The 24,851-nt window shown below is 44.9% G+C and overlaps 1 protein-coding gene across 1 annotated transcript in view; it reads left to right on the top strand.

The window, feature by feature from the left end:
• Window positions 1-24,851, top strand: part of bmp6 (bone morphogenetic protein 6) — a 29,691-nt gene that overhangs the window by 3,330 nt on the left and 1,510 nt on the right. The window contains exons 2-6 of the mRNA XM_035416060.1: window positions 13,004-13,196; window positions 17,224-17,372; window positions 17,798-17,992; window positions 23,165-23,241; window positions 24,490-24,600. Of these exons, the coding sequence (XP_035271951.1) occupies window positions 13,004-13,196; window positions 17,224-17,372; window positions 17,798-17,992; window positions 23,165-23,241; window positions 24,490-24,600 (725 nt within the window). The remainder of the gene's footprint in view (window positions 1-13,003; window positions 13,197-17,223; window positions 17,373-17,797; window positions 17,993-23,164; window positions 23,242-24,489; window positions 24,601-24,851) is intronic.

Raw genomic sequence — 24,851 nt, 5'->3', positions numbered from 1 at the left:
GAGGGACATTTGCAGGGCACTGTCCCTGTCCTCAGTGTGACATAGAGGGACATTTGCAGGGTTCTGTCCCTGTCCTAAGAGAAATATAGAATGGCATATAGGGACATTTGCAGGGCACAGAGGGATGGATAAATGGTTGCCTTTGCTGCCTCTTTAGATAAATTCTCACCTAGACCAGCAAACGATGGTATTTTTATTTTGAAGTATTTCTATTTTTTAAAGTATTTTCTATTTCTATTACTATTTTATGTGTCCAGACATCCTTTTTTGCTTATACTTTGTCTAGTGCTCCACAGAGGTAACTGCCAGTTACTAATTCATAGTGTGTTACTGTCTGAGTCTTATGGTCATTATAATGTCATTGATGTGGATGCGCCATTTACTCATTCCAAAAATACTTGTGGACTGTGTTTCCGGAAATATCCTTCCTTTTGTTTTGGATATAAAAACAGCATGCCCTTCCCAGCCTTGGGCAGTACGGAGGGTGCCCTGGTGATGGTATGGTGAACAGATGCAATGCTGAATGTGAGTCATTCTCAGACACTCAACATGCCCAAACTTGCCCTGTTTCTGTGGTCTTAAGTGGCACGCTGCAATAAATGTCCCATCACTGCAGTCTGATGTACTAATGTGTGCGCCGTGGCAGTACATGTGAGCTTAGCTGCAAAATATTTGGCAGTGATGTCACTGAAAGATTCCCTTCCTCGGTGGTATATTGTAATTGCTTGTGCAAGCGTGTATGGCTTAGGTGCTCTCTTTATTAACTTTCATTGCATTCATATTAACTCAATGAAAATGTAAATAATTAATATCACTCTCACATAGCTCGCTTGCAAAGTTTGGAGTTAAGCAGTTTGACAAATCATCTTCTTTGGTCAGTTAGATGGCACTGTTAAATTGGCTGAGACAGGATGAATGGTAGTATTTGAAGGAATTCCTTGATGAGGTTTGGCGGTACTGTAGCTGTGATTGTGTAACTGTGAGTTATGCTTTTTCGTAAACTCAGTTTGGCTAGTTAGTTTTAGTGCCTGCTGATCTTGCTGAACTGCGTTTGTGAAGATTCTTGCTTTTAATTGTTAGTCAAAGTTAATATCTAATGTTGATTGAATCCCAGCCTGTTCCAATGTCACTTGCAGACAGAAACATGTTTTCCCAGCTCTGTCTTTGTCTCTGTAGATGAAAGAGTTCTCCAGCTGTTTGGTTCTCATGCAGTAGATATACTTCTGCAAAGTAAATGGGCATTTGAGTTTTGCAGTGAATCCTGGTGTTTAGTTAAGGATCAGCATGCTTTCTCTCACCCTGTGAGATCACTTCATCCGTGATTAATTTGGATGTCAATTGATAAGGTGCCACCTCCTCTGTCCCAGTCTACCTGTTTTTTTTCCATACCTCGCTGCACCATAACCAGTCAGGTGTCACTACCCAACTTAAGTGATGCACTGCTCCCCATGTGGAGGATTTATGCTCAGCAAGCACCTCTGTAATACTTAAAAGGTGACCGGGGGTGGAAAGGAGATTAGCTGGGTTTGGAAAATCCCAGATTATTCTGAATCTTTGTGTTTTTTTTTTTTAAAATACACAGAAGGATTTCCAAGTACTATGTCTATGTTTAAGGCGCCATTTATTTGCACCAGAATGTGTTCCAAAGTTCTGGATTGAGCAAATAATGAATTGGCTTTGATCAAGGAGTTAATTGTTTGATGCAGTGGGTGCTGTGTGCAGTTGTTCCTTTTTCGCGTTAGGCTTTATGCAATTATGAGAGAGGCATCTAAGAAGTGCTTGTGCACGTTGCAGAATGAAAGAACCTTTTCATACTGTGACTCAGCAACACAGATGAAGACAGGAAAAGAAAAACGGAGTGTAATTTAAAAACATGTAGCCAAGTTGTGGTGTCTGTCACTTTAAGAGAGCTTTGTATGGAAAACTCATATGCGATGCAGAGATGTTCAATACATCAGGACAACTGTTTGTATAATTGGAGCAGCTGGTTTTTTTGCCACATAGCTTGATAACTAGTAACTTACGAAAAGCTGAAGTGTTTTTTAATGCCGTAACTCAATACGTGGAATCATTTGTGCGTCCCTGGAGCGCTAAACCTTGTTGTACCTGTCTGTATAGTTTGAGCAGCCTTGTGAACCCATTACCACTTGATCTTTTTGACATTTGTGCCACTACAATTATGATGTTTATTTATTATTTTAACCTCATTGAGTGAATCTGGCCCTCTCTTCTCCCCTAATTCTTAGAGCTGTGGGGCAGTACTGCGAGTTAACGGAGAAAACCCGAGTGTCCGTGTGTATTTCTGTGCGCGTGCTCATCGCTCTTGCTTCACTGTGTTTTTGATAGTGCTCAATCAGGGGGCCGTATCTCAGCTATCAGAGCCTGCTTGTGAAACTCTGATGCTATCGGTCCTTTTCGTGCCGTACGCGTCCCTCCTGACGAGATAAAGGTGTCGGAGCCGGGAGTGTGAAGCCGAGGTCGCGAGGATTCCGATCTCGTGCGCCGCTGTCTCGGTCTCTCGGAGCAGCGAACGCTCTCCCTCTTCAGAGACGCTGTGAGATCAGGTGAGGCGAGGGCAGGAGATAACGGGAGGACGCGGCACTCTCCCGACAGTTAACGATCCGCAGAGGAGCGCTGATAACGCCAACGGAACACCTGAGTACACGCCGTTTGCACATATCGTCTCCTGTGTAGGCATGCTGGAGTGTTTGCACGAGCGCTCGGCACGGAAGCCTCTGATTGGTGGCTGGTGGTGCTATGATGACCTCGGGCACGGCTGTTGTTGAGGAGGGAAACCAGGTACGCTGTCCCAGGCCCTAGTGAAGGAGGGGGGGGGTGGGGGCTATGGTCTGTAAACTTGTGGTAAATATAATTGAATGCTACACACAGCGAAAACTTTGCCCTTGTCTGCGCGAGATTGTTGTACCTGCTTTGGGCTTGTCTTGTCATCGGCCACTTGCTGGGCTACTGTGTGTCCTCAGCTGTCCCTCCCTCTGTGTGGGCAGAAAGCTTCAGAGACGGGAGAGGGGAGTGGTCCCCAGGGCCGCACGTGCTCCTCGCAGTCCGCTGCAGTCTGTCAGGGGAACAGAGGGGCCACACTGCCGGTCAGGAGCCCGATTCCCCGAACGGACCGGGCTGCGCTCGCTGTGCGAGGGGAGACTAGGAGGGGTGCTGCCACATCACCCAGGCCTGCGGGGCTAGCTGCACTGCAGACAGGCAGAGCGTCCAGGTGCTCCGGTTTACCCAGTTCAGTCGTGTAGCATTTAGCAAGCTCCCAGAGAGGAAAATACCCTGCATTATTCTCACCTCAGTGCTCTGCGCTGACAGAGCTTTAGGGTGCCGCTCAGGAACGTGTCTCGGGAAGTAAAGCTAAACTCTGCGTTCACACCACTGCTGCGATGAAAGCAAGTCAGGAAGTGTGTCTTACTGTGTTTCCTTATTAAGAAAGGCCATAAATACAGCCAAACACAAATCATAACTAAATGTGGGTAAATATATCATCATTGTTGAATTCTATGTGTATAATGAGGATTATGAGGATGATTATTATTTCAAATGATTATAGTTTATAAAAATTATGTAATTTTAATTGATGCAAGTTATGCTTGTTCAGTCACTTGCAACAAATGACATAAAAATATACACAATAATAGACAATGATGGTGACAATAACTGAATGTGCCACATTGGGGTTGGAGTGAAAACCTACAGGACGTAGATCACCAGGAACCGGGTTGGGCAGCCCTGTTCTATACCCATCTGTTCTTCCCATCCCCCTGTACTTCCCATGATGGACTCCCTCAGAAGTGGTGAAAGGGGAAATAAATGTGACCACTAGGACACGGTCACATGAACTGTGAGCTCCTTTGTGGAGGGTGTGCTTACTCACCTACTTTCCCACCAGAAAAGGGGAAGATAGGAGCGTGAGCTCTCTCTTCCCCTCTCTGCCCCCCCGGCTTGGCCCTTCACTTTTACAGCCTCCCCTCTGAAGAGTTATGGCGTCCCAGTGCCATAGGTGTTGTGTGTCTTGAGTCAACACGTCCTGGGTGGGTTGATGCGAAGCAGCTGGGTTTGCCCCTGAGATCGGCACGCTCTGCCGTCTACCGGGCCGGGGGGCCTACCGGCTGCGGGCGCGCGCCCAGACCTTGCCTGGCCCCCCAGGGGTGACGCCGTGCGCTTCTGAGGGGCCTTCATTTCACAACAAAACTTCTCTTCACATGATGCAGATGCAGCAAACTGGGCACATAAGGGATGGCTGGATGGAACCATATTTGAATGAACCCTTTCAAGAGTAGTTTTTTTCAAAATTCCATGTCTGTGTTCTAGAACTCCATTGCTTTCAATTGCCAGCAGTGATTCAAATAGGAAAACTCTAATCTTACACCTTAAAGGATTAAATATGATGTTGACCTGCTGTGGTCTGGTCATTTGGTCACCAAAATGTTGAGTACTTACAAGGACGTCTCACATAAAGAAGGCATTCACTTGTATTGATTATGTTTAGATTGCTGTAAACGCCAGAAAAGTGTTACAGCTAAGTTTCACGACCACCTGGGACATAGCCACGTCACAGCACTAGCCAGCACCTCAGAGGTTGAGATGTATCTCCACTGAGTGAAGAAGGGGGCGCTGGGTGCATAAAGAGTGTCTCAAAGACTGAAAAATAAACACCAAGGCGCGGAGAAGGAAAGGCTCGTGGAGTGATGTCCGTGCCTCTGCAGATAAAAGATGGGGTCGTAACCCGCGTGCGGCCGCCCCCCCCGCGGCAGACGCACCGTGGGACCACTGGACCCCCGCAGGCCCGTTTTCTCAAGCCCGTTCCCCGGAGCAGGGGGACGTGCCTGAAAAAACAAGCCTTTTCTCACAACCAGCACGCCCAGCGCCGTGGAACCGGGGAGCCCGCTTTACGGGCCTGCGCTGACAAATTTATGAGCGCTGGGACGGCGGAGGGGGTGGCTCTCCAAACACGATACGGCGCGAGAAAACACGAGGAGATGAGCGCTGAGATGGCGGGTTATGGCGGCGGGCGAGCCGAGCGCTCTGGCCTCCTCGCATTCCGCAGCCTGACGCCCCGTCTCTGTTCCACACGCTACGTGACCCTCTCTCGGACCGTAAACACTCTGCTTTGTTTACACGCGCTTATCTTCTGTGGGAAGAACGGACGCTAACACGCACACGGACACCAGGAAGCCGAGCCGAAACCCGATAGTTTGTCTACTGCGTTCCATCAGTTATCTTCCATTTAATATTTAATGATGATCTGTGTTTGGGTTGTTGTTTTTAAATTGATACATTTGCTGTCAGCCTCAATTCCAGATTTCATAATGTCTGTTAATGATAGACATATGTTTAAAATCAAAGCTTGTGCGTGGAACTGTTAAAGCCCCTGATGCTGACAGAAAGATAGACCTGTCTTAATCTGTCGATGGCATCGTAGCACCTGCAGTGTTTTATTGCAGCCTGTCATGGCCTATCCTGAGACCCGAAAATGAGAGAAAGTGGGAGAGACTGTCCCTCTACCTCGCAAGTCTGGAATGCTCACCACCAATATTTTGACTTCTCTTTTGGAAACAGCTGCGTTTCCTTTTTCAAAGATATTTTTTCCTTATTTATCGGATCCCTTAGGAGGAATCCATCTCCCCCGTCTGACACTGGCTTCCTTCTCTAAATCTGCGTGCTCCTCTGCCCAGTGGACGCTCAGACACACACCTGCTGCTGCAGACGCCAGATTGCTCTAGCAGGTCCCCCTTACAGGTCCTGCTCACCCCCCAACCCCCATCCTCTGGGACAGGGCCTTAGATGCCTCACCACAAAAACCCAAAGGCCAATAGAAGACCTGAACATCACTGACTTGGCAGGCTTTGAAAACAGCTTCCAAAAATGAGACATCTACACTGTTAGAAAATAGAAAGCATATAAATTATTTGTAGAGTGCATCTGTTTATTTTTTGTTTTGTTAATGTAAGCCAAATTTGAACATAGCTAGGGAGTCATTTTTTCACAGGGGTCAGTAGCTTGGGTCTGTTTGAAATCGGTGGTCATATCCTGATATCATAATGGAAATTGCCCATAAAGATCTGAAACTTGGATGAAAGTTAATGGGCAAATAATGACCAATATGCATTCTGTCTTTCTGAACAATCGTATTTTCATATGTAGCTGGCGTTACTTCAGCAAGCACATTCTGTTGAAGCTATCTAAACAGGGTGGCTTGATTTTATTGTGGTGTGTGCAGTGTGGCGGAAAAAGCAATGCCTGACCTTGCCAATGACAACATATAGATGCTGATATCAGCTGTGACTCTTTGGGTTCTGCCACAAGATAATAATGAAGATTACAGGTTGCGGTTGTCTTCAATGAAAAGGTCAAGCAGATAAATATTCCCCATTGATACAAAAAAGGAGCAATGAAATATACTGCCGTCAGACGCTGAGCTTGTAAACAATGTGTGTTCTTTGCCAGTCCTGTATATAGCTAAATAACAGATTTTTGGTGCATTCATATTGTTTTGCAATATATTTTTGAGGTGAAAGGGATGCAATGCAAATTTAAATTTCCATAGTTATTTTGTCCTCCAGTGGCTTTTAATCATATTATGATGGCCATGTCATAGTGTTATTTGTTGAAATGTAAAAGTAGGTTACAGTTGGTTTCATGATCGCAGCGTGTGGAACCCCAATTGGCCGGTAATGTCATTGGTGCTACAGGGTCATGGACACCTGCTGCAATGTCTCCCTGGAGCACACACTGCCCCTTTCATGCCCACATCTGCCTCCTCACTGCTGAAGATTGAAAAATCTCCCAGTGACAAGCAGGTATGAAGCTAAGAGTCTCCGTCAGTGAGGCTCCAGATAGTCGCCATGAGTACAGCTTGGAGCCACTGGCACGGACAGAAAAGGCATCTTTTATCGGCATCTTACCAGACCTGTAATGGTCACAAATTACCCATGTCTTTCATAGTCTTGGAGAGTTTGATATCTGCAGACAAATTGGATATGGATGGTGTGCCCAGTTTTTTTGTTGGGTGTTCAGTAGGGTTCATTTTCAGTTGGGCCTGTGGAGAAACATGACTGATTGCTTTGTTTTCCTTTTCTGTATAGTCTAGTTGTATTTTTTGTTGGTGGGACTTTGCAGGTCACAAACACTCCTGCACCCTGAGGATGAGCATGTGTGAATAAGTCATAAAACACACCAATAGCAAGAGTAATGGTGGATGTGAAACTGTACACCCTTCTCAAGCAGCTCAAGCTCTATAACTTATAATGCAAGTTTCACCAGAGCCCCATTCCTAAAATGGCTGCTTCCTCTGCCTTGGAAATAAATGACATCACATCTTGACCTGTGCACTATTCTGTTATTGGCATGACAGTCAAAGTGACAGCCAAAGGTCAATGTAGCTATGTACTGTAGCTTTGGGTGAGTGGGGTGGGTAGGTTGAGGGGGCTTCTGTCTCCAACATGTGCTCACACTCCGTTTTCATTCCCACGGCAACGGAGGTGTAGCGGGCTCCCCGCGCGCGCCGCGGCCCTCCCCAGGCGAGGGTTTCTCGGCTGTGCGGAACGGGTTTGGGTCGTTCATAAACTCCGCTCCCTCCAAGCAACCCGCGCCTGACCCGACGCCTCCTCGCGGGCCGGCTTTGATCCGCGCCTCGGGTCGGCGAGGGGGATCAGAGCCCGTCAGACAACAAAGCGCCGCGGACGGTGGGACGTGGAAGCCCGCCCGGCGGGACGTTACGGGCGGCGGCGGTTTGGGGCCTCCTTTGAGGCGGATCCCAGCTTTGCTCTGAGGGATGTCTCGGAGATTACGACACTCGTGGAAAGCACGCTGTCAATGACAAGGATGAAGAAACGCGCTGGAGGCTTAGCCTCGGGAATGGATGCGTTGCGATGGTTTGAAGTGATCCGTAAAGCTTCCTTCATCAAGAGAAGCATGTTGAGGTGGAAAGATGTTGCAATGGCCCTTAGGGAGTTGGTAACCATTTTTGCCTATTTTGACTTGAGAAATCTTCCCAAACCAGGGTTGAATAGCTTCGTTTTAAACTGGTCTGTGCAAACCTTTAATTATGAACCCTAGTGCAATTAGTTACTGAGGAAGCTTTTGGGATGTGTGAGGAGGTCCCTGTAGAAGCTGTAAAATTTGAGAAATGCCTGAGAGCCTTGCAGTATAATTACATAAACACATCTAAATTCTTAAAATGCCTCGGGCAACAGTAGCTTTTATTAGTTTAACCAATGGAGACGTCTTTTTTCGAATCTCTGCGTCTGACTGTTTTGTGTGGTACAGAGATGTTTCTCTTAATTGAAGGGCTTGTTAAAAAGTGTGGATTTTCATGCCTCCATTTGCAGTGGCACCAATTCCAGAATGAATAGGATACAACAAAATCTTAATTACAAAGCAGATTGTGCACATGATTTATGCAGTATAAGAAATACTTTATTTTAGTTGTTTTTTTGTTGTTGTTGAAAGTTCTATGTTTTTCACTGTTATACAGTGGAGAAGATGATGGAAAAATTTACCTATTCTGTGATTCAGAAGACCACATTGTGTTTTGTGGATTTTTGGTGAAAAAAATATGCTAATTTGCAACATTCAGGGTCAAATCGAATCTAACAATTTACCAGTTATATTTGTTGTTCAAAGTTAGGGCCAAAGTGCATTGTGGCTAGGTTGAATCTGGCCTTTATAATCTAGATTCAGATGAAGATTAAACACAACTGAAAAATCTGAGGTTCTTTTTCAAAATCATAATGTTTTGAAGTTAATCATAACAGTTTGTCCCAGAAATGACCTGTACTCATGCAGCAAAACACATCTTCTCCGTCACCGTGGTGTTTTGCGTTTTGAGATAATGTTTTCAACAAACGATGCTCTGATCACTCTATAATTCAAAACAGGAGTAAAAATGTGAGCAGCACAAACAGCTTTTTTCCCCATCCGAGCATGGCGGTAGTAAGCGTTTTCGCAGTGAGGAACTGCAAGCATAAATAATCTTGCTTTTCCCCTGTCTTATAAGTTACTGAGAACTCTCCCCTCAGCCTTCCAGCACTGTACCGTTACTCAGCGTAAAAAGCTGCCCTCTTTTCCATTCACGCGTCCAGCTGTTTGCATCCAGGGATTCGCGCTCTTGTCACTGCTGTCGATACGTAGCGTTAGTGTTAGCCTCGCGCTCTTCTGGATGGCTCCTCCCTGCTTTAATTGTTTTAGGAAGGGGGGGGGCCCTAATGCCAAAATTCAGCAAAGAAAAATGCTGTTGTTTTTCTTTGTGGTTGCGGGTGGGTGGAAAAGACTAAATGTGGTCAAAGAATTAAATGCAAGCGACCGCTGAGCTCCTCCTGGGGATGCCGTGGAAAACATTTAATGTGAGGGCCGGTGCTGACCGCTGACCACAACCGCCCGCCTACCTCTCAACATCAGGATCATGAAACCGGAGCGCTGGGCCAGGAGGGGAAGCTCGGCGGCCGAACGCTTTGGTTCTTTGAACCTTTTTTGGAGTTGTTTTCATAGCTGGCCACTCGGGCTCCATCGCTGCTGCTCGGTTGAAGTGCTTCCTTTGCTAATGACAATAACACCGCGGCATGGAGACAGATGTTGCGCAGGTGGAAACGAGAGAACGGAGCGCCACACCTGTCCTTCCCCCGCGCGGCAGCGATGACTCATGAGCCGCGTTCTGGCTGCTCCCAGGTTGCATTCTTTCGCAGATTAGCCGAGGTGCTCCGCCGCGGCTCTGCGGTCGTGCTACGTGTGTGGGAGCCCGAATCTCGGCAGCCCACAGAAACTGTCCCATTGCCAGCTGTCTTACTGTTTAGCTGCCTCTGATATTGACACTGGCCATGGATGCTGCGAGCCCTCACAATGCTGGCTAAATGTAGGACCCTGCACATTCTGGCTAGATTATCTCAATCTGTTCTTCTGCACTTGAGGCTGTTATTAGTCACATATTATGCCATTTGCTCAGTGTTGCTTCAATCCATTGTAAAAGGTCAACTGTCAGTCAGACATTTGTTTCAGGCACCTCTCCGTTAAAATACTGCACAAACCGGTGTTTGTACCTGAGTAGCTTGTGCACATTCATCCACATTAAAATGTGCAGTGTTAAATCATCTCTGACGGAGTACATTTTACTCTGATAGAGTACAGTCAGGCCCTCTTGGACTCTGTTACTGTTACATTAAGGGCAATTGGGAGGCTCATGGCACTGTGCCGCATGGTCCGGTAATGAAAGTGGACCATCCCAGTGCCAGCTGTGGCCGGTAGCCCCACAGGGCGGCACACAGTTGCCTCCTGTGTCACCCAGGGAAGGGAGGGTTTCATTCGGCCAGCAAGACTGCGTCTCATGACACACCGCTGATCCCCGCTGATCCATCGGGCTTCGGCAATTTAATCAGTTAACTTGCACATGCAAGTGTCCTCCTCCAGCTCATGTCTGTGCAAGCCAGACTCGTGAAATATGGTAGAATACTGAATAGGAGTAGAGCACACACTTGACTGCACTGTCCTGAAACAAGAGCAGAGGATGCAGAAATGAGCACTTCTAAAAATATGATAGGGCTTTCCAAAACTGAAGAGAAAAAGAGGGTTAAGGCATTTAAAACAAAAAAAAAACAGAAAACAAATGCTGCACAAACAGACCTCACCACTAAAAACCCAACTCCCCCAAGGCCCTTTTTACGAACTGTCTTTGCCTCAGATTAATTACATATTTTCCTCTTTGTAATCACCCTTTAATTTAATCCTGCAGCTCAACTTTCTCCCACCCATTCATTTCTGAAGCCGTAAACATTCCTGCCTTTTATTAGACGCTCAGGAATGCACTACTGTACCTTCAGAGCGCTCGACAGAGGAGTAATCCCTAAGTGGGCTGTCAGCTCCCATTTGCACCTTGCAATTGGGAAGGAGTGTGGTTTGCTCGTTTCACTTTGTGGCAATCGCGCGTGCTGTGAGGTCGTTGCCTCTTTCACCTCTGTTTCAGTGAGTCTGCACATACAGATTTCACTTGTAATGTTGTACAGCGCCGAATAACTATTCAGACCAAAACCCAATTACTTCAAGTATTACTTTAGAATTAGCTACAGTGTGCTTTAAGCACCTCTTCTCTCACTTCATGCTGCAAATCCTGCACATCTAGGATATTTCATTGGTCGCTGTTTCTGTCTTTTACTTTGATGCATGGATCAAAAATGCTCCATTGACAAATGTTCTGGTTGAACTCAATCAAGGTACCAAAGATATTCTAAAAGAACATTGAGGTGGTCTAAAAAGAAATGTTGAAAGAGTCACTGAAATTTGGTGTAGGTTTGAAATATTTTTTACAAATATTATGTTTCTTTTGTGCCATTGATTTCATTTGCCTGTTTGCTTTCCTTAGTTCTTAGTTGTGTTGACCGAAAACTTGACTTGACTTGAAACCTTTATTGCAGGGAAGTCCCACTGAGACCAAGGTCTCTTTTTCAGAGGAGTCCTGATTAAAACGTAAACATTTACAGTGACAGTTTTACAAAACATAAATTATCATAAACATTCTTTAATGACTGTTTTTTAAATGCAGAATTTCCAAAGGACAAAAGTGTGTCCTGAGGAGGAAGTATCTGTGCATGCCATGCTACTGCGATATTTTATCTTTCTCATTGTAGTTAAAACTATTGTGAGCATGCAGGTCGTCTGTGGAGGTGTTTGCTCCAGATTTCCCTGGGCTTTTGTCAATGCATCTCAGAACACCTGTACCTTTAGAAGGACATTGGGTAACTGATCAAGGAAAGTCGACCCTTCATTTGCTGGCCCGTAAGTCTGGGCCTAGTGAGGCGTGTCCCCCACCTTGGATTGGGGTGGATTCAGTCGAAAAGCCGAGTGGCGGTGAGGGAGCTTGCTGGTGCTGCTCCTGCACATGGGCAGGTTGGTCAATGTTAGCCAGTCAATTAGGCCTGGCGCTGTGGGATTCGGTCCTGCTGAGAGGACCCCTGCGCCCTGGTGAAAACCTCTGGAGTGCGCCCTGCTGCTAATTAGGAACACATGCTCGGTGGAGATTCTTCAGTGTCTGCTCGAAGGGCAAAGATCTGGGGAATTCCTCCCGCAAGCCCGGCCCTCCTCTGGCCTGCTACCGTAATTCATCACACAGGGAAGTCTCTATGAACTCAGACACACTCCCTCCACCACCCCCAGCCCCATCACTGCGCTCTGCAGTTTAATTTGCACGTACTCTGGGTTCTGAGGAGGGCTGGGCAGAAGTGTGGGCTCCGCTCTTTCTGGGCGGGATGGAGATCCGATTATGGCAGGACACTTCCTCTTGCTTTTGGTGGCGGGCGTCTGGCTGGACTTATGCGGTGTGAAATGCGGCCACTTGGCTGGCCTGTGTGCATGCGTGCATCAGCATTGTCTGATGGGAGTTTGGTAAGGCTCCTGCTTAATTTCCTTCTGCCTTGTGAATTGGAGTTAAGGCTGAACTCTGAGGGAACAGGTGCTTTCTATATGAACAGAACTGTAGGAAAGCGCCATAAAGTTGAACCAAATTTTTATTGGAATGTAGTCAAATTACACTGCATCCTTCATTAACAGATTAAATTTAAATGATGATTAAAATAGTTTCTTCACCTAACTAGCTTCATTCTGATAAGGAAGTTCCTTCCATTAACTGGGTGTTCTCAATTGTATAAAAGTATATAGTAAACCAAGGGTAAGCTTATTGTGAATCGCACAATAACAGAAATGGTCAAGTATTAATCGTGTGAAAATCCAGAAACTTCATATTGTAGTACGCTGTACTTTTTGCATCTGCATTATGTACTAATCTGCTGGACAATTTGGCTGCATAATAAATAAAAAATGATAAACATATAGGAAAGGGCTACTATGTGACAGTAAGTGTAATTGTACTGATTATTTAAAACTACTATAGTGAAGTTTTTGTACTTGATAGTCACTTATGCACAACCTGACATACAAGGTGGTTATTACCAAACCGCGGTGTCTGCAGCACCAATGTGCCCCTGTCGCTTTGTCTTTTGCACAGTGGAGTACGACCGAGAGCTCTCACCACAGCGGCGGCATCACAAGGAGTTCAAATTCAACCTGTCCCAGATCCCCGAGGGAGAGGCCGTCACTGCCTCAGAGTTCCGCCTCTACAAGGAGTGCGTCAGCCAGGCCTTCAAGAACGAGACCTTCCTCATCACCGTCTACCAAGTGGTGCAGGAGCGCCCGGGCAGGTAGGGATGCCTGGCGTGCGTCAGTCGCCCACTGGCAGCTGTCTCCATGTTTGGTCTGTCTACAGAGGAGCAAAATTCAGCAGCTTTCTAGTCCATTTTTGCCACTTCTAACATTAATATTAATCTCTGTTCTATTACTGGGTGCAACATGTTTTTGATATCATTATTATGAAATGAAACTTGTGTGGTTTGCTTCATGAGTGTCCTGATTAGTGAACTAGGTTTCTTTGCGGGAATAGTTTTGATTTCTTCTCTTCCTGATTTGATACCCTCTACAAACAGTGTTTATTAAATCTCATAGGTATGGCTGGAGTGAATGGTGAGATGCAGAGATTAAACTGCATTTTACACGTATTCGTACTCACATATAAGGAATTAATTTTTATTGAGTTTTCGATGCATGGTGAGATCACCCTTGCTGATTTGTGGGATTGTGCTGGTGATCAGATGTATAGTAGCACTCAGGGACGCTCTGGTGAACCCCACTATGACCTGAGGGGCAGGGCTCTGACTGAGGGCCTGAGCCCTCCAGTGCTGATGAGGCGTTCAGCGACGGACACAAAGGGAACGGGCCTCTTATCGAGCGGGATCAGTCAGGCGGGGTCAGCTGTGAAAAATGAAGTAATTCAATTAACACCTCCTGCCAGGCTGGATTGAGGAGAGGTCAGAACTCACCCAGGGGCTATAAGGAAATGTGGGAAATGCGTTAAGGATGGACGTTTCCGTCGAAATCATGCAGTCATTTGGAAAGCAGTCAAAATGCTGATGTACTCGGGTTTAAATCTGTTTGCGGGGACTCCACTTTAGGAAAGTGCATCTTCTGTCTTTTTATTCATCCATCCGTTTTATTGTTTTTTTTTTGTTATTTTAGCATCATCTTTCCTCTCTTTGTGCAGACCTAGTGGAACACTATTTTGTTGTATAGATGGGTGACACTGGGTGGAGTTTGCTCATTTTTTGTTTCCTTGTTATGCTATAACTTTCTTAAACTGTGGGTGTCTGAATCTTTGATCTTTGACAAACAAGTTTATGACTGCTATTTTGTGTAACTCATACAGCTTGAAGAATGTACTAAAATGTATGATAGTCATTTCTCTGTAATTAACAAAAGAACATTGAATGTGCTTTATTTCTCAATTTCAATACAAGCACATATGGTTGTATTGAATCTGAGACTTGAGACAAAATAATTTATAAGAACTTCTCATTTCTAAAACATTTCAAACAACGCTCTGTTTTGCTCTGTAAAGGTGAGCACAGGCATCCAAGCACAGTTAAAATAAGCTTTTTAACTTTTGGAGTTCATGGATCTAGACTTTAGGCTCTTCAGATGAAGTTAAAACACACACAGCAGGAAGGCAGTGTCCTCTTGCCATTTATTACGCGTTAGAGAGTGGGTTCTCCTGAGTCAGGATTGATAGTGTCGTGAGTTCTGCAAAGGGCCTTCTTGCTGAAGGAGACATTCTTCCAGCTCTGGTTTTTGCAGTGTATTTTATTTTGCAGATGCTTCTTAACCACAACAGTTTCAGAAATAGCCTGACTGTGTAGTCCCAAAAAGAGCTAGGCGCAACACACGTTCAGCGTTTACACTGTGGCCAGTGGGATGGACATCCCGCCTAACCGGCCAATGAGACTGCGGGTTGTTATTTACGCTGTAGACACAAGTAACAATGGACCCCAAAGCATGCAGTATTTCAGCGGCAAGTTCATTGTTTGCTGTAGAAACCACTGAGTGCATGCAGTCATGAGTCAATTTTTATTTTATTTTATGGACTGTGTTTTTAGGTGTGCCTTTTCCTCAGTTCTTTTCCAAATCCAGAGCAATTTGCCGTCGCTTAATCAAATCAGACTATAGGTTTCATTTGGCGCTCATTTGTGTGTGACTATTGTATGACTATGTCCTTATCATCAAATTTTACTCTGTTTCTTATGGGTATCATGGTGTACTTATTCACCGCACTCCTTGATCTTTACAATAACCCGTCTGTTCTCTGCTACTGCTAGTATGTGCCTTTTATTTTTAGAGATATTTAGAGATAAAAGGGGTCATGTATCTCCAATTACTGTATTATTGTAGGGGTTCACTTACCTTGAAGCAAATTACAGCTTGTTTCACTGAGTTGGAGAACCATGCTTTGTGCTTGCAAACCCCAAATATTTTGAGGAATGCATATGCATTTGGTGACAAACAGATTAATTTGCAAGTTTGTGAGGGCTTACAGTCGTAATTGCTTTAATTATAGCCCTTAATCCTTAATAAGTACATTGGTAGGAAAAAGCCAGAGTGCTAACAGATGTTTAACAGATTGCACTAGTTCAGACCCACTGGCATGTACTGATCCAGTAATCCACAAAACAAAGTGACATGAGTGAATAGCCCTGTGCATGGGTAATCTACTCCCTGTTTCGGTTGTGTAAAACACAAGTGTTTTTAACCAGACGCCTTTCACTGTTTTATCTGCAAAAGGTACTCTGTTGTCAGACGCCTTTCACTGTTTTATCTGCAAAAGGTACTCTGTTGTAGGTATTTATATCTAACCTTTGTTATGATAGTTGAAATGTATAATATGACAATATATGATTTACAAAACAGTTAATTATACATTGGGTTGTGAATATGTGCTTAGTCAGTTTTAAGATTTTATTTTATTTTTATTTTGTATGAAAACATTTACCACATCTTATGGAAGACTGACTATTCTACATGAAGTTGGAGTTAAATTGAACATCATTGTGAAAATTATGCCTTCAAACATACTATTCTTTCCAAACTGCTTCTCTCTCTCTCTCTCTCTCTTTCTCTTCCTCCCTCCCTCTCTCTCTCTCTCTCTCTCCCTCCCTCACTCACTCTCTCTTACTGTCTGGAATCATTGGGTTGTTTATGCAAGGCTATAGTCTGTACTGCACTGTAAAGCTATTCAGTTGCCTTGCTGTATGTGGAAAATTCTGTGGAACATATGTTAGGAAAAGGCAAGCTAGCTAAGGGGGTACTGCCCAAAAAAGGGTGTATTTTACAGCAGCCATTGACAAGGGCAGTAAAGTGACACATGACCATATTATTCCAGTTAATTGAAGTAGTCAATAACAAACTTTACAGTAGAGGTTTTAGTGCCCTGTATCCCCTTCCCCTCAGGCTGACCCCTCAGCCCGGCCCAGACGACTGAACGCTGGTTTAAATCCACGTGAGTCAGCAGCAGCGGCCTCCTCACGCAGAGCTGAATGTGTGAACCGGAGGCGGGAAGGGGGGGTGCGCGTCGCCCATGTCATATGGAACCCTTCACAAAACGCCCTAATTAATGACCAATAAAAAAGCAGAAAGGCCTACTGATGCATGACTTCAGGAGAATTCCCAGAACACCTGTGCTACGGCGCTCTTTGAAGTTGGGCTGTAAGGAGGTTCACAGCCCTGTTGTGTGTGATTACTTTAATGGGGGCTGACCTTTTTTTCGCCATTCACTCCCCAAAACCAACACAGTACTTTAAGTACAGTTAAAATGAGGAGGAACCTTGGGGTAGGAATTGGGGAGTGGTGGGGTGAGGGCACTTACTGTTACTTGCCAAAAAGTAATGTCTAATTCCAGTTAACTATGTTTGGGAAAAAAACATTGTTAGCAGCAAACAGAATATGGTGACGTGAGTACAAATGAATGCATTGCGCTTGCTTCTCGTACTAAATAAAAATAGGTTTGATGGGAAGAGGCGCCACTGCCAAGAGGTTCGTTCATAGCCGCTAATTCCACTGTCCCTGTGTCCTCTAAGGTATGTCCGTTGGACCCGTGGGGAACAGGGCTACTTCCCGAGGGGTGTGTTGCTCACTTGGACCTTCTTGAGCCTCCCCTGGTTCAGATGATAATCTGTGAAATGGCATTACTTGTTTCATTTGCTTGCATTGTTTGTTCTGGTCGTATCTTGTGATGATTATCGTGATGGCTGCGGGAAGATGAAAAGCTTGTGTTGCGTGAACGCCGGAGCTCTGACGTGCTTTCATGTCGTCGCGAGCGTGACCTGTTTACGGCCTCTCCCTCAGGGATGCCGATCTCTTCCTGCTGGAGTCTCGGAAGCTGTGGGCAGCCGAGGAAGGCTGGCTGGAGTTTGACATCACAGCCACCAGCAACCTATGGGTGATGAGTCCCCATCACAACCTGGGACTACAGATTAGTGTGGAGACCAGCAATGGTGAGGCCTGCTCACTATCTCTTACTCCAGGCTTATACTAAACAGTTTAATATTTTCAGACAGAGTGAATTCAAATATTTACATACATTATATTATCTTGTTTAATGTTTAAATTCTTTTTACATTAGTAAACTAATGTTTAGCTAAGCTAAGATAATGTATTTGAATTTTGCTGAAAGGGGATTGTCTACTGGCATATACAGCTGCATGAGCTGACATAGGACTATATACGTGTGATACTTAAAGTGGCAATGAAAATGACTATACTCAGTTTAAAACCTGAATTACCATATAAATGTAGTTTCACAACTGTATAAACTGTCCTTCCTGAGTACTTGTTCATAATGTTAGGCTAATGTTCTACAAGAGAGCATTCTACTTGGTGAATGCTGTGATATATTCACTCTGATTGGTCTTTTGAACAGGGAGGAGCATCAGCCCAAAAGAGGCGGGACTTGTGGGGCGTGACGGGGCTCTGGAGAAGCAGCCCTTCATGGTGGCCTTCTTCAAAGTTAGCGAAGTGCACATACGGTCCGTCCGCTCAACAGGCAAGAGGCGACAGCAGAACCGCAACCGCTCCACCCAGCCACAAGAGGCAGCCAAGGGCCCAGGCATTTCAGGTGTGCTAACCCCTCCCTCCCATTCATTTCTGAAAGACAGACCACCTTAATACAACATTTCATTATTACTCCAGTTATTATGTGTTGCTATGGTATTCACAGCATGCCATTGGGTTTATATTGTAATATATAGAAATAATTTTTAAACTCTTTGGTATATGTGAATTTACTGAGATGTGAGCAAATAACCACCAGTTCTGAACCTAAATGCACACTGTATTTGTTACATCTTCAGAATATAAAGCAGTGAAGTTTTCTCCTGGGTCCCCATATGAGGGTAACTGTGCACACATTTCACCCACAGCTGCTAACTCTCATTCACTATTGTGGGTCACTGGGCTAACCCGCCAGGACTTCGTGACTAATGCGGCGGTATCAATGACAGCTTTCAAAAACAGAGGAGGCTCAAGCCCCCGAAACCAATCCTTCTCCATCCGAGTTTCACTTTTATGTCGTTGGGCCCCGCCGCCTAAGCGCCACGCCAGTAACCAGAGCAGGTGGGCTGCCGTGGAAACAAGGGCTGAAAGAAGAAGTGGCCTCGTCGTGTCGTGCCTGATACAGACACCTGGGGGGTGGAGGGGGTGGGGTGGGTGGGCAGCTCTTACATTGCCTGCTTTGTACCTCCCGAGCCTTTCACATCTTCCCCTGTAGAGCCGGGAGGGCCGCGGGCGTCTGGATTTGAGCTAATATCTGGTTGATCCGTGACTAATTTTGCGCATGCAGGCAGGGACTAAATGTTAAGCTATAAAATTAGCGTGGGGGAAGCTAGACTCTTAAATGTGGACTTGAATGCTCAGCCAAGTAATGTGTGGTCTCTCCTTTCCTGTTGTAACTCTATCCATCTATGAAAAAGTATAATACGTGGTGTTTAAATAAATGTTATCAAATTGCATCATGCTGGCAAGATTCAAAGCAAAGGCACTTTGATTTTCGTGGTGATATAATGATCACATTCGATGTTGACTATAACTTTTAAGAAGAAAAAATTATCTATCTATCTATCTGTGTGTGTGTGCATACATGTGTACTGTTACATTAACTGTGACTAGAATATTTTTGCAGTGATATAAATCATAATGGCAAATGACTTCTATGAAATCAGCACTCGTACAGTAGTCATGGATTTTGAGAACATTTTCTGTGGAATTTGAGAACAAAGTATCACAAATAATGAAAAGAGGAAAACATTTTTAATTAAATATGAAGGATTGGACTCTCAGTGACCCAGAAACATCAATTTTGTTCTGCTCCAGCACTTGAGAGATCTGAAGTGTAAATATTTAGATTAAGAGGAAGTTGTAAGCATTCGTGACAGTGGTTCTGTCACGACTGCAAGAACAGTATCACAAAGACTGTCAGCCACATGTTCTAATGGCACTCATTTAATAGGTTTCAAGGAGTGGGCTTGGAATGGACTATCCAGTTTGGTTCATTCATGGAATCATTCATTGAACCCCTGGCCGCATGGAGGGGAATTCAGATTGTGGGTTGAGAGTCAGCCACCCTATTGACAGCACTCCATGGTCTCCTCAGGCAGTTTTTTCATTAGAAATCTGGCCTTTTGCTAACCACAGACCAGTCATTGAAGCACTAGCAAGAGATGTGGAAGACTCCATCTTGGCTTAGCTTGAGAGCAGCAAAAATTACACAGGTGGAAAATCTGTGAATCCTCACTAGAAAAAGAAAAAAAATGATACCTTTTCAGCACTGAATTGTACAAGGCATGTAAGGAAAGAAAGAAGAAAACAATACAGACACCTTTAAAGATAATTTTGGGTTTGAGTCATAATGGCAGCTGAGCTGGCCCCTTTACCTGAGACCTAATGACCATCCCCTGCTTGTATGGAGCGGTACACTGACACCTGTAATTACTCTAGCCAGTCATTAACCGCTTGGTAAAAGACTGACCAAGTTAATAGTATTGCTTAAAGAATTATAATAACATGGCAGTGTCCAGCTGTGTTTTTTCATCTTGCCCCCTCCCAAGTCTTCTTTTGTTTACTGTTAGGGTAATTAGACATTGCAGAGCTCTGGAGAGGGTTTAATAACCGCTGTGATGAGAGACAGGAAGAAAGATAAACTTCAGTAAAAAAAAAAAAAAAATCGTGTGGATACAGACAACAGTCACATTCTCTTTCAAGTCTTCATGGGAGTTTGGAACTCTCTGCTCTTGTACCGCAGTTCCTGCTCTCCCCAGGAAGGAGTTCACAATCCTTTTTAAACGTTATACCACCGCGGCCATTATTTTGACATTCTGTCGCCGCTGCGCCAGAAACATTACTTTGTAATTTCTGCTGTGAAGTGGCAGTTCTCTAAGTTTCTGTTTTTAGAAAGTTCTAGAATCGACTGTTGAGTTACTGTTTGGTTCCAGGGACTGAGGCTATGGGTCAAAGGGGGGGCACCCGGGGCCCGCTGTAAAAACCAAACGAAGCCTGTGCACGAATGTAAGTGCTCTGTGACTGGCAGCGTGCAAATGCTTCTGGAAAGACATTTGGAAACTATCAAGGACATTTGTAGCTTGATCCATTTGATAAATAATTTGTCAGTCAAAAGTACATCTTTAAATGCCATGATTGAGAGCACTGTTAACAAAGCATACTTCAACTTACTGGGTTTTTAAAATAAATACATGAATAAACAAAGAAATGAGCAACAAGCCAGCCACTAATAAGACTGGACCCTGTTTCGTAATCCCCTAGGTTTTTTTTTTTCCACACAGGAGTGTTTAAGCCTCGCAGGAGAATGTTCTCAGTGGTAGCTGTATGGCATTAAATTTTACAGGCAGGAAGTGTCGCGGAGGGGAGGAGTGCTTTATGGGTACCACTAATCTGGCCTTTACACTCAATGAAAGCCCGCAATATGAATGTGCTTTATATCCTCTAAAGAGCCCCCTAACTGTACATGCTAATATTACTAAATAAGGAGCAGCATAAGGCGCAGAGTCTGGTGGGCTCACGCACACCTGGTCTCACACAGCCGCTTGCAGACGGGCCTCACTCCGCATTCGCCCACAGCGGGGATTAGCTCAGATTTATCCCGCTGACAGATGTGGTGTGTCACAGTTACGGCCCTATCCCTGTGACTCAGCCCAGAGCGGAATGTCACGGGTTGTAAACCCGGGAATACGTGGGCACGGGGCGTGGTGGCGGTGGAGTACCGTGGTTCCACCCAGCAAACCGTGGCCCACGGAGTTGGGCCGGGACAGGCCGCTTGGGATGGCTGCTGGACTTTGCGAGAAGGGATTTATCTCTGTAAATATTTGTCTGTGTGAAGCCGGAGGAGAGCTGTATAGAGGAGTGGCGGGTCCTGGTAACAGGCTGACCTCGAGAAAACCCCCTGACTGACCAGGAAGAGACACCCCCCTCCCCCACACTATCAACATCATAAAGAGATCAGCTGGAGGAGTCCCTCTGCTAGCCCAACAGGAAAGAGGAGTGTGAGCTGGAGTGCGGAAACACCTGAAGTCAGCGTTTCTCTGGAGCTCACAGGCCGGGCGCATGGGGCCTATTCCAGTCGCTTATTTTCACTCCTGGTGTGCTTTCCTCACGTCCTCTCCTCGCTCATTACCTCCACCCAATGGAGGACGCATGGAAATGACTTGAGGACAGGACGCCAGGATGTCAAGGAATCAAGGAAACGGGAATTAGGCGGATGGAAGGTCCTTGTTAAAAAGCATCAGTTTTAAGCCATGTCAATTACAGACGTGGCAGATGGGGAGAGACAGATCCACAAGCCAATCATTTAACGAGTTGGAATGTCCTTAAAGATGGCAGCCCTCAATCAATTTCTGGGTCAAGCAAGATCCGAGGAGACACAGACAGATAGAATAAGCGATGGGAATGAGCCCTTGACCCTGCTGCTCGGTGGCCTCTTGCGGTACTGAGCCTTTCCCTTCACTCCTGTGAGAAACTGTTTCGAGGTGACATAGTGATGTCATTTAAGTAGCTAGTTTTCCTTGAATGGGAAACCTCTATTTATTACCCTAGTGTTAGGACACTCACTTTCTGGATCTCACTGGACAGCGTAGTGTACAAACCAGGTTTAAGGGAGCTCTCTTCTAATAAGAAGAGTGGAAGATGTCCCCAGTGAATTCAGCTTATAAACAACAAGATGTGTACGAGAAAATAAAACCCAGGGATTGTACCGAATTTGGCAGACCAAGTATTTATAATTCCCCCCTTCCTTGGATAGATCATTTTCAGGGGTTCATTTTCAAACACACATTGACATTTTAATATTCAATTAGGTATACATGTTAGGTCTAATTGATAACTACGAGGTAGACGACTCATTTATCATTGCCCTTTGTGCCGTTTCAAACTGTAATCCAGATTATGGCTCTAATCAAATAAACAAGGACAATAAGCGTAGAGATGTTTAGCTGAAACGTGTGCGCTGGCATTATTTTACGTGGCCCTTCCATTTTGAGATTACACAGCTCTGAATCAGAGCCGCTGTAACCCGCAGTCAGACGAAAAAAAGCCCGGCTAATAACAGGCTCCGCTTCCCAGGAGGCAACAGGAAGGGATCCTGAACAGCGCGTCACTGTCCCCGCCGGTTTACGGACGTGCAGATGTCGCTGGCGCCCCTGCCAGCGTCCAGGCTGCCTGACGGGCCTGCCCGACGTGACAGCGGATCGTTTCGCTGGGCGGGAGCGCTAAAAACACAGGAAGTGATTCTGCGGCCGGGCTGATATCATAGCCTTCCGTGCGGTTTGTTTTCGGGCCCGTGGGCAAAAAAAAAAAAAAAAGTCGCAGAGAGAGCGTACACAAAACGTCAGTGGAAATATGGAGTCAGAGTTTGACTTCAGAATATATTTCCATGCCAGCGATGACCTCCTTTGCTGAAATTCATACCTGCAGCTGACTGAAATAGGCAGATTGTTTATGGAAGAGATAATAACGTATATGCATATAAACTGAAAATGAAGTGTATCAAACGACTGTCCGTACTGTGGTTTTTACCAATGCGTTTATTAACAGGAAAACACAACATATTTTTGAAGCGACTATTTGCTGGTAAACCGAAAATGAGCCGCACACTGGTTGAGACATTCTCATTATCCAAAGGAAGTGAGTGAAAGGTGACTCATGGGTGGTTTCTTGGGTCTCTTCTCAGGCGAGCAGTACCTTTGCCTCCAGTAATCCCCTTCTTCCCCACTCCTCCCCCCAGATTACAACAGCAGCGACCAGAAGACAGCTTGCAGAAAGCACGAGCTGTATGTCAGCTTCCGGGAGCTGGGCTGGCAGGTAAGGGTACACTAACACCTGGCAGGTTTATTGGTTGAAAGCCACAAACAAAAATGATTGTCAGACATTCCTTCACAAGGCAGCGACTAGTGGGTTGAGTTAACTTACCAAAACAATAGTCAAATTTGTTGTATTACTGTTGTTTTTCAGTGCATAAAATACTGGTCCATAGTAATAAACGTTAAGTTAAGTTCACCATCGTTAAGTTCACCATAGTGTTTTTTTACTATACATTCATTTCAACAAAATAATTTCATATAACATTATATTACATATTTCAAGGGCACATGGTGCTTTTTGTGTTGTGGATGTCAAAGACAAATCAACACGCCACTTCTATTTGCATATTGTAAAGGGAAAAACATTTTTACGCCTGCAAACAATTAAAACTGAGTGTACTGACAGCTAGAGACAAACTGTGAGCTCAGATGCAAAATAACTGCAGGAAAGATCCAAGGGGAGTATCAATGGATGTAGAAAAATTTCAAAGTTGATTTGTCTTGCTGGATAGTCTGATCAGTGCCGCCCCCTGTGAAACAGGCCGCAGTTGCTTGGCAGATGTATAACGGTTGGCTATTAGTCTGTCCCTGATTGGACAGCAGCAATGACAGACTGAGTAGGCCGTACATTTTTGTGTTATTGAGAAGCCTGAATTTAGGCCATTCTTTTTCCTTTTCTTAAGTAAAACTGACAGTTATAATGGACTGTAGCCCATGATAAATGCAGAACACTAAAATAGTATTTTAATTGAAGGACGGAGGAGAGCACTTAACGGTCTTCGATATTGAAGTTGGCCCATGGTGTTGGCTGGGATGAAGCCCTAGACTTGTCAGTGGTCAGCTGACTGGGTAGGATGAGTATTGACTAAGTTCAGCTACAGCCATCATTTTTGTCATCAGCTCTGCTAGCCTCCGTCACTAGGACCATGACTCATGGGGGAAGACTGCTAGCTGCCTGCCAGTATTGAAAATAACACATTACTCCTTGTTTATAATGGATCCAGGGGATGTTTTGAACATGGAAAGGGCAACATCTTGCAGGTGCAGATACGTCGTCGTTTTTTCCTAATCAAAATTAATGATTGAGGTTGTGCAAAAAACAACTTTGAGAACGTCTTATTGGAGATAATATAAACCCGGAAAAAGCAATCAGCAGAGCTGTCAGGAGGTGGTGAGTGGAAACTAGATATTGGAGCATGTTGTGGTGCCTGTTCAAATATCTTAGTATCACTGTTGTGTTTTGTGACAGGACTGGATTATTGCACCAGAGGGATATGCTGCCAACTACTGTGATGGAGAGTGCTCCTTCCCCCTTAATGCCCACATGAATGCCACCAACCACGCCATTGTGCAGACACTGGTGAGCTCCAGTGAACACCGTCTATGGCACACACTTTGCTATGAGCTGACACTGACTGAGCATGTGCAAGGGGTGTGCTGTCACCACAGAAGGCGCATGCATTACTTACTGCACTGCATGCATTTCAGTCTTATGCAGATATAAAAAATATTTAAGGATTTAAGCAAGCATTTAAGGATTTTTATCTGCCTATGGCAGCAGTTATTTTATTTTTGGAAATAATACAGATAAATAAGAATATGAATTTATAA

Source organism: Anguilla anguilla, chromosome 4 (genome assembly GCF_013347855.1).
Source record: "Anguilla anguilla isolate fAngAng1 chromosome 4, fAngAng1.pri, whole genome shotgun sequence".
Classification (NCBI taxonomy): Eukaryota; Metazoa; Chordata; class Actinopteri; order Anguilliformes; family Anguillidae; genus Anguilla; species Anguilla anguilla.
Note: the sequence above shows the minus strand (reverse complement) of the source record. Positions and strands in the feature narration are given on the sequence as shown.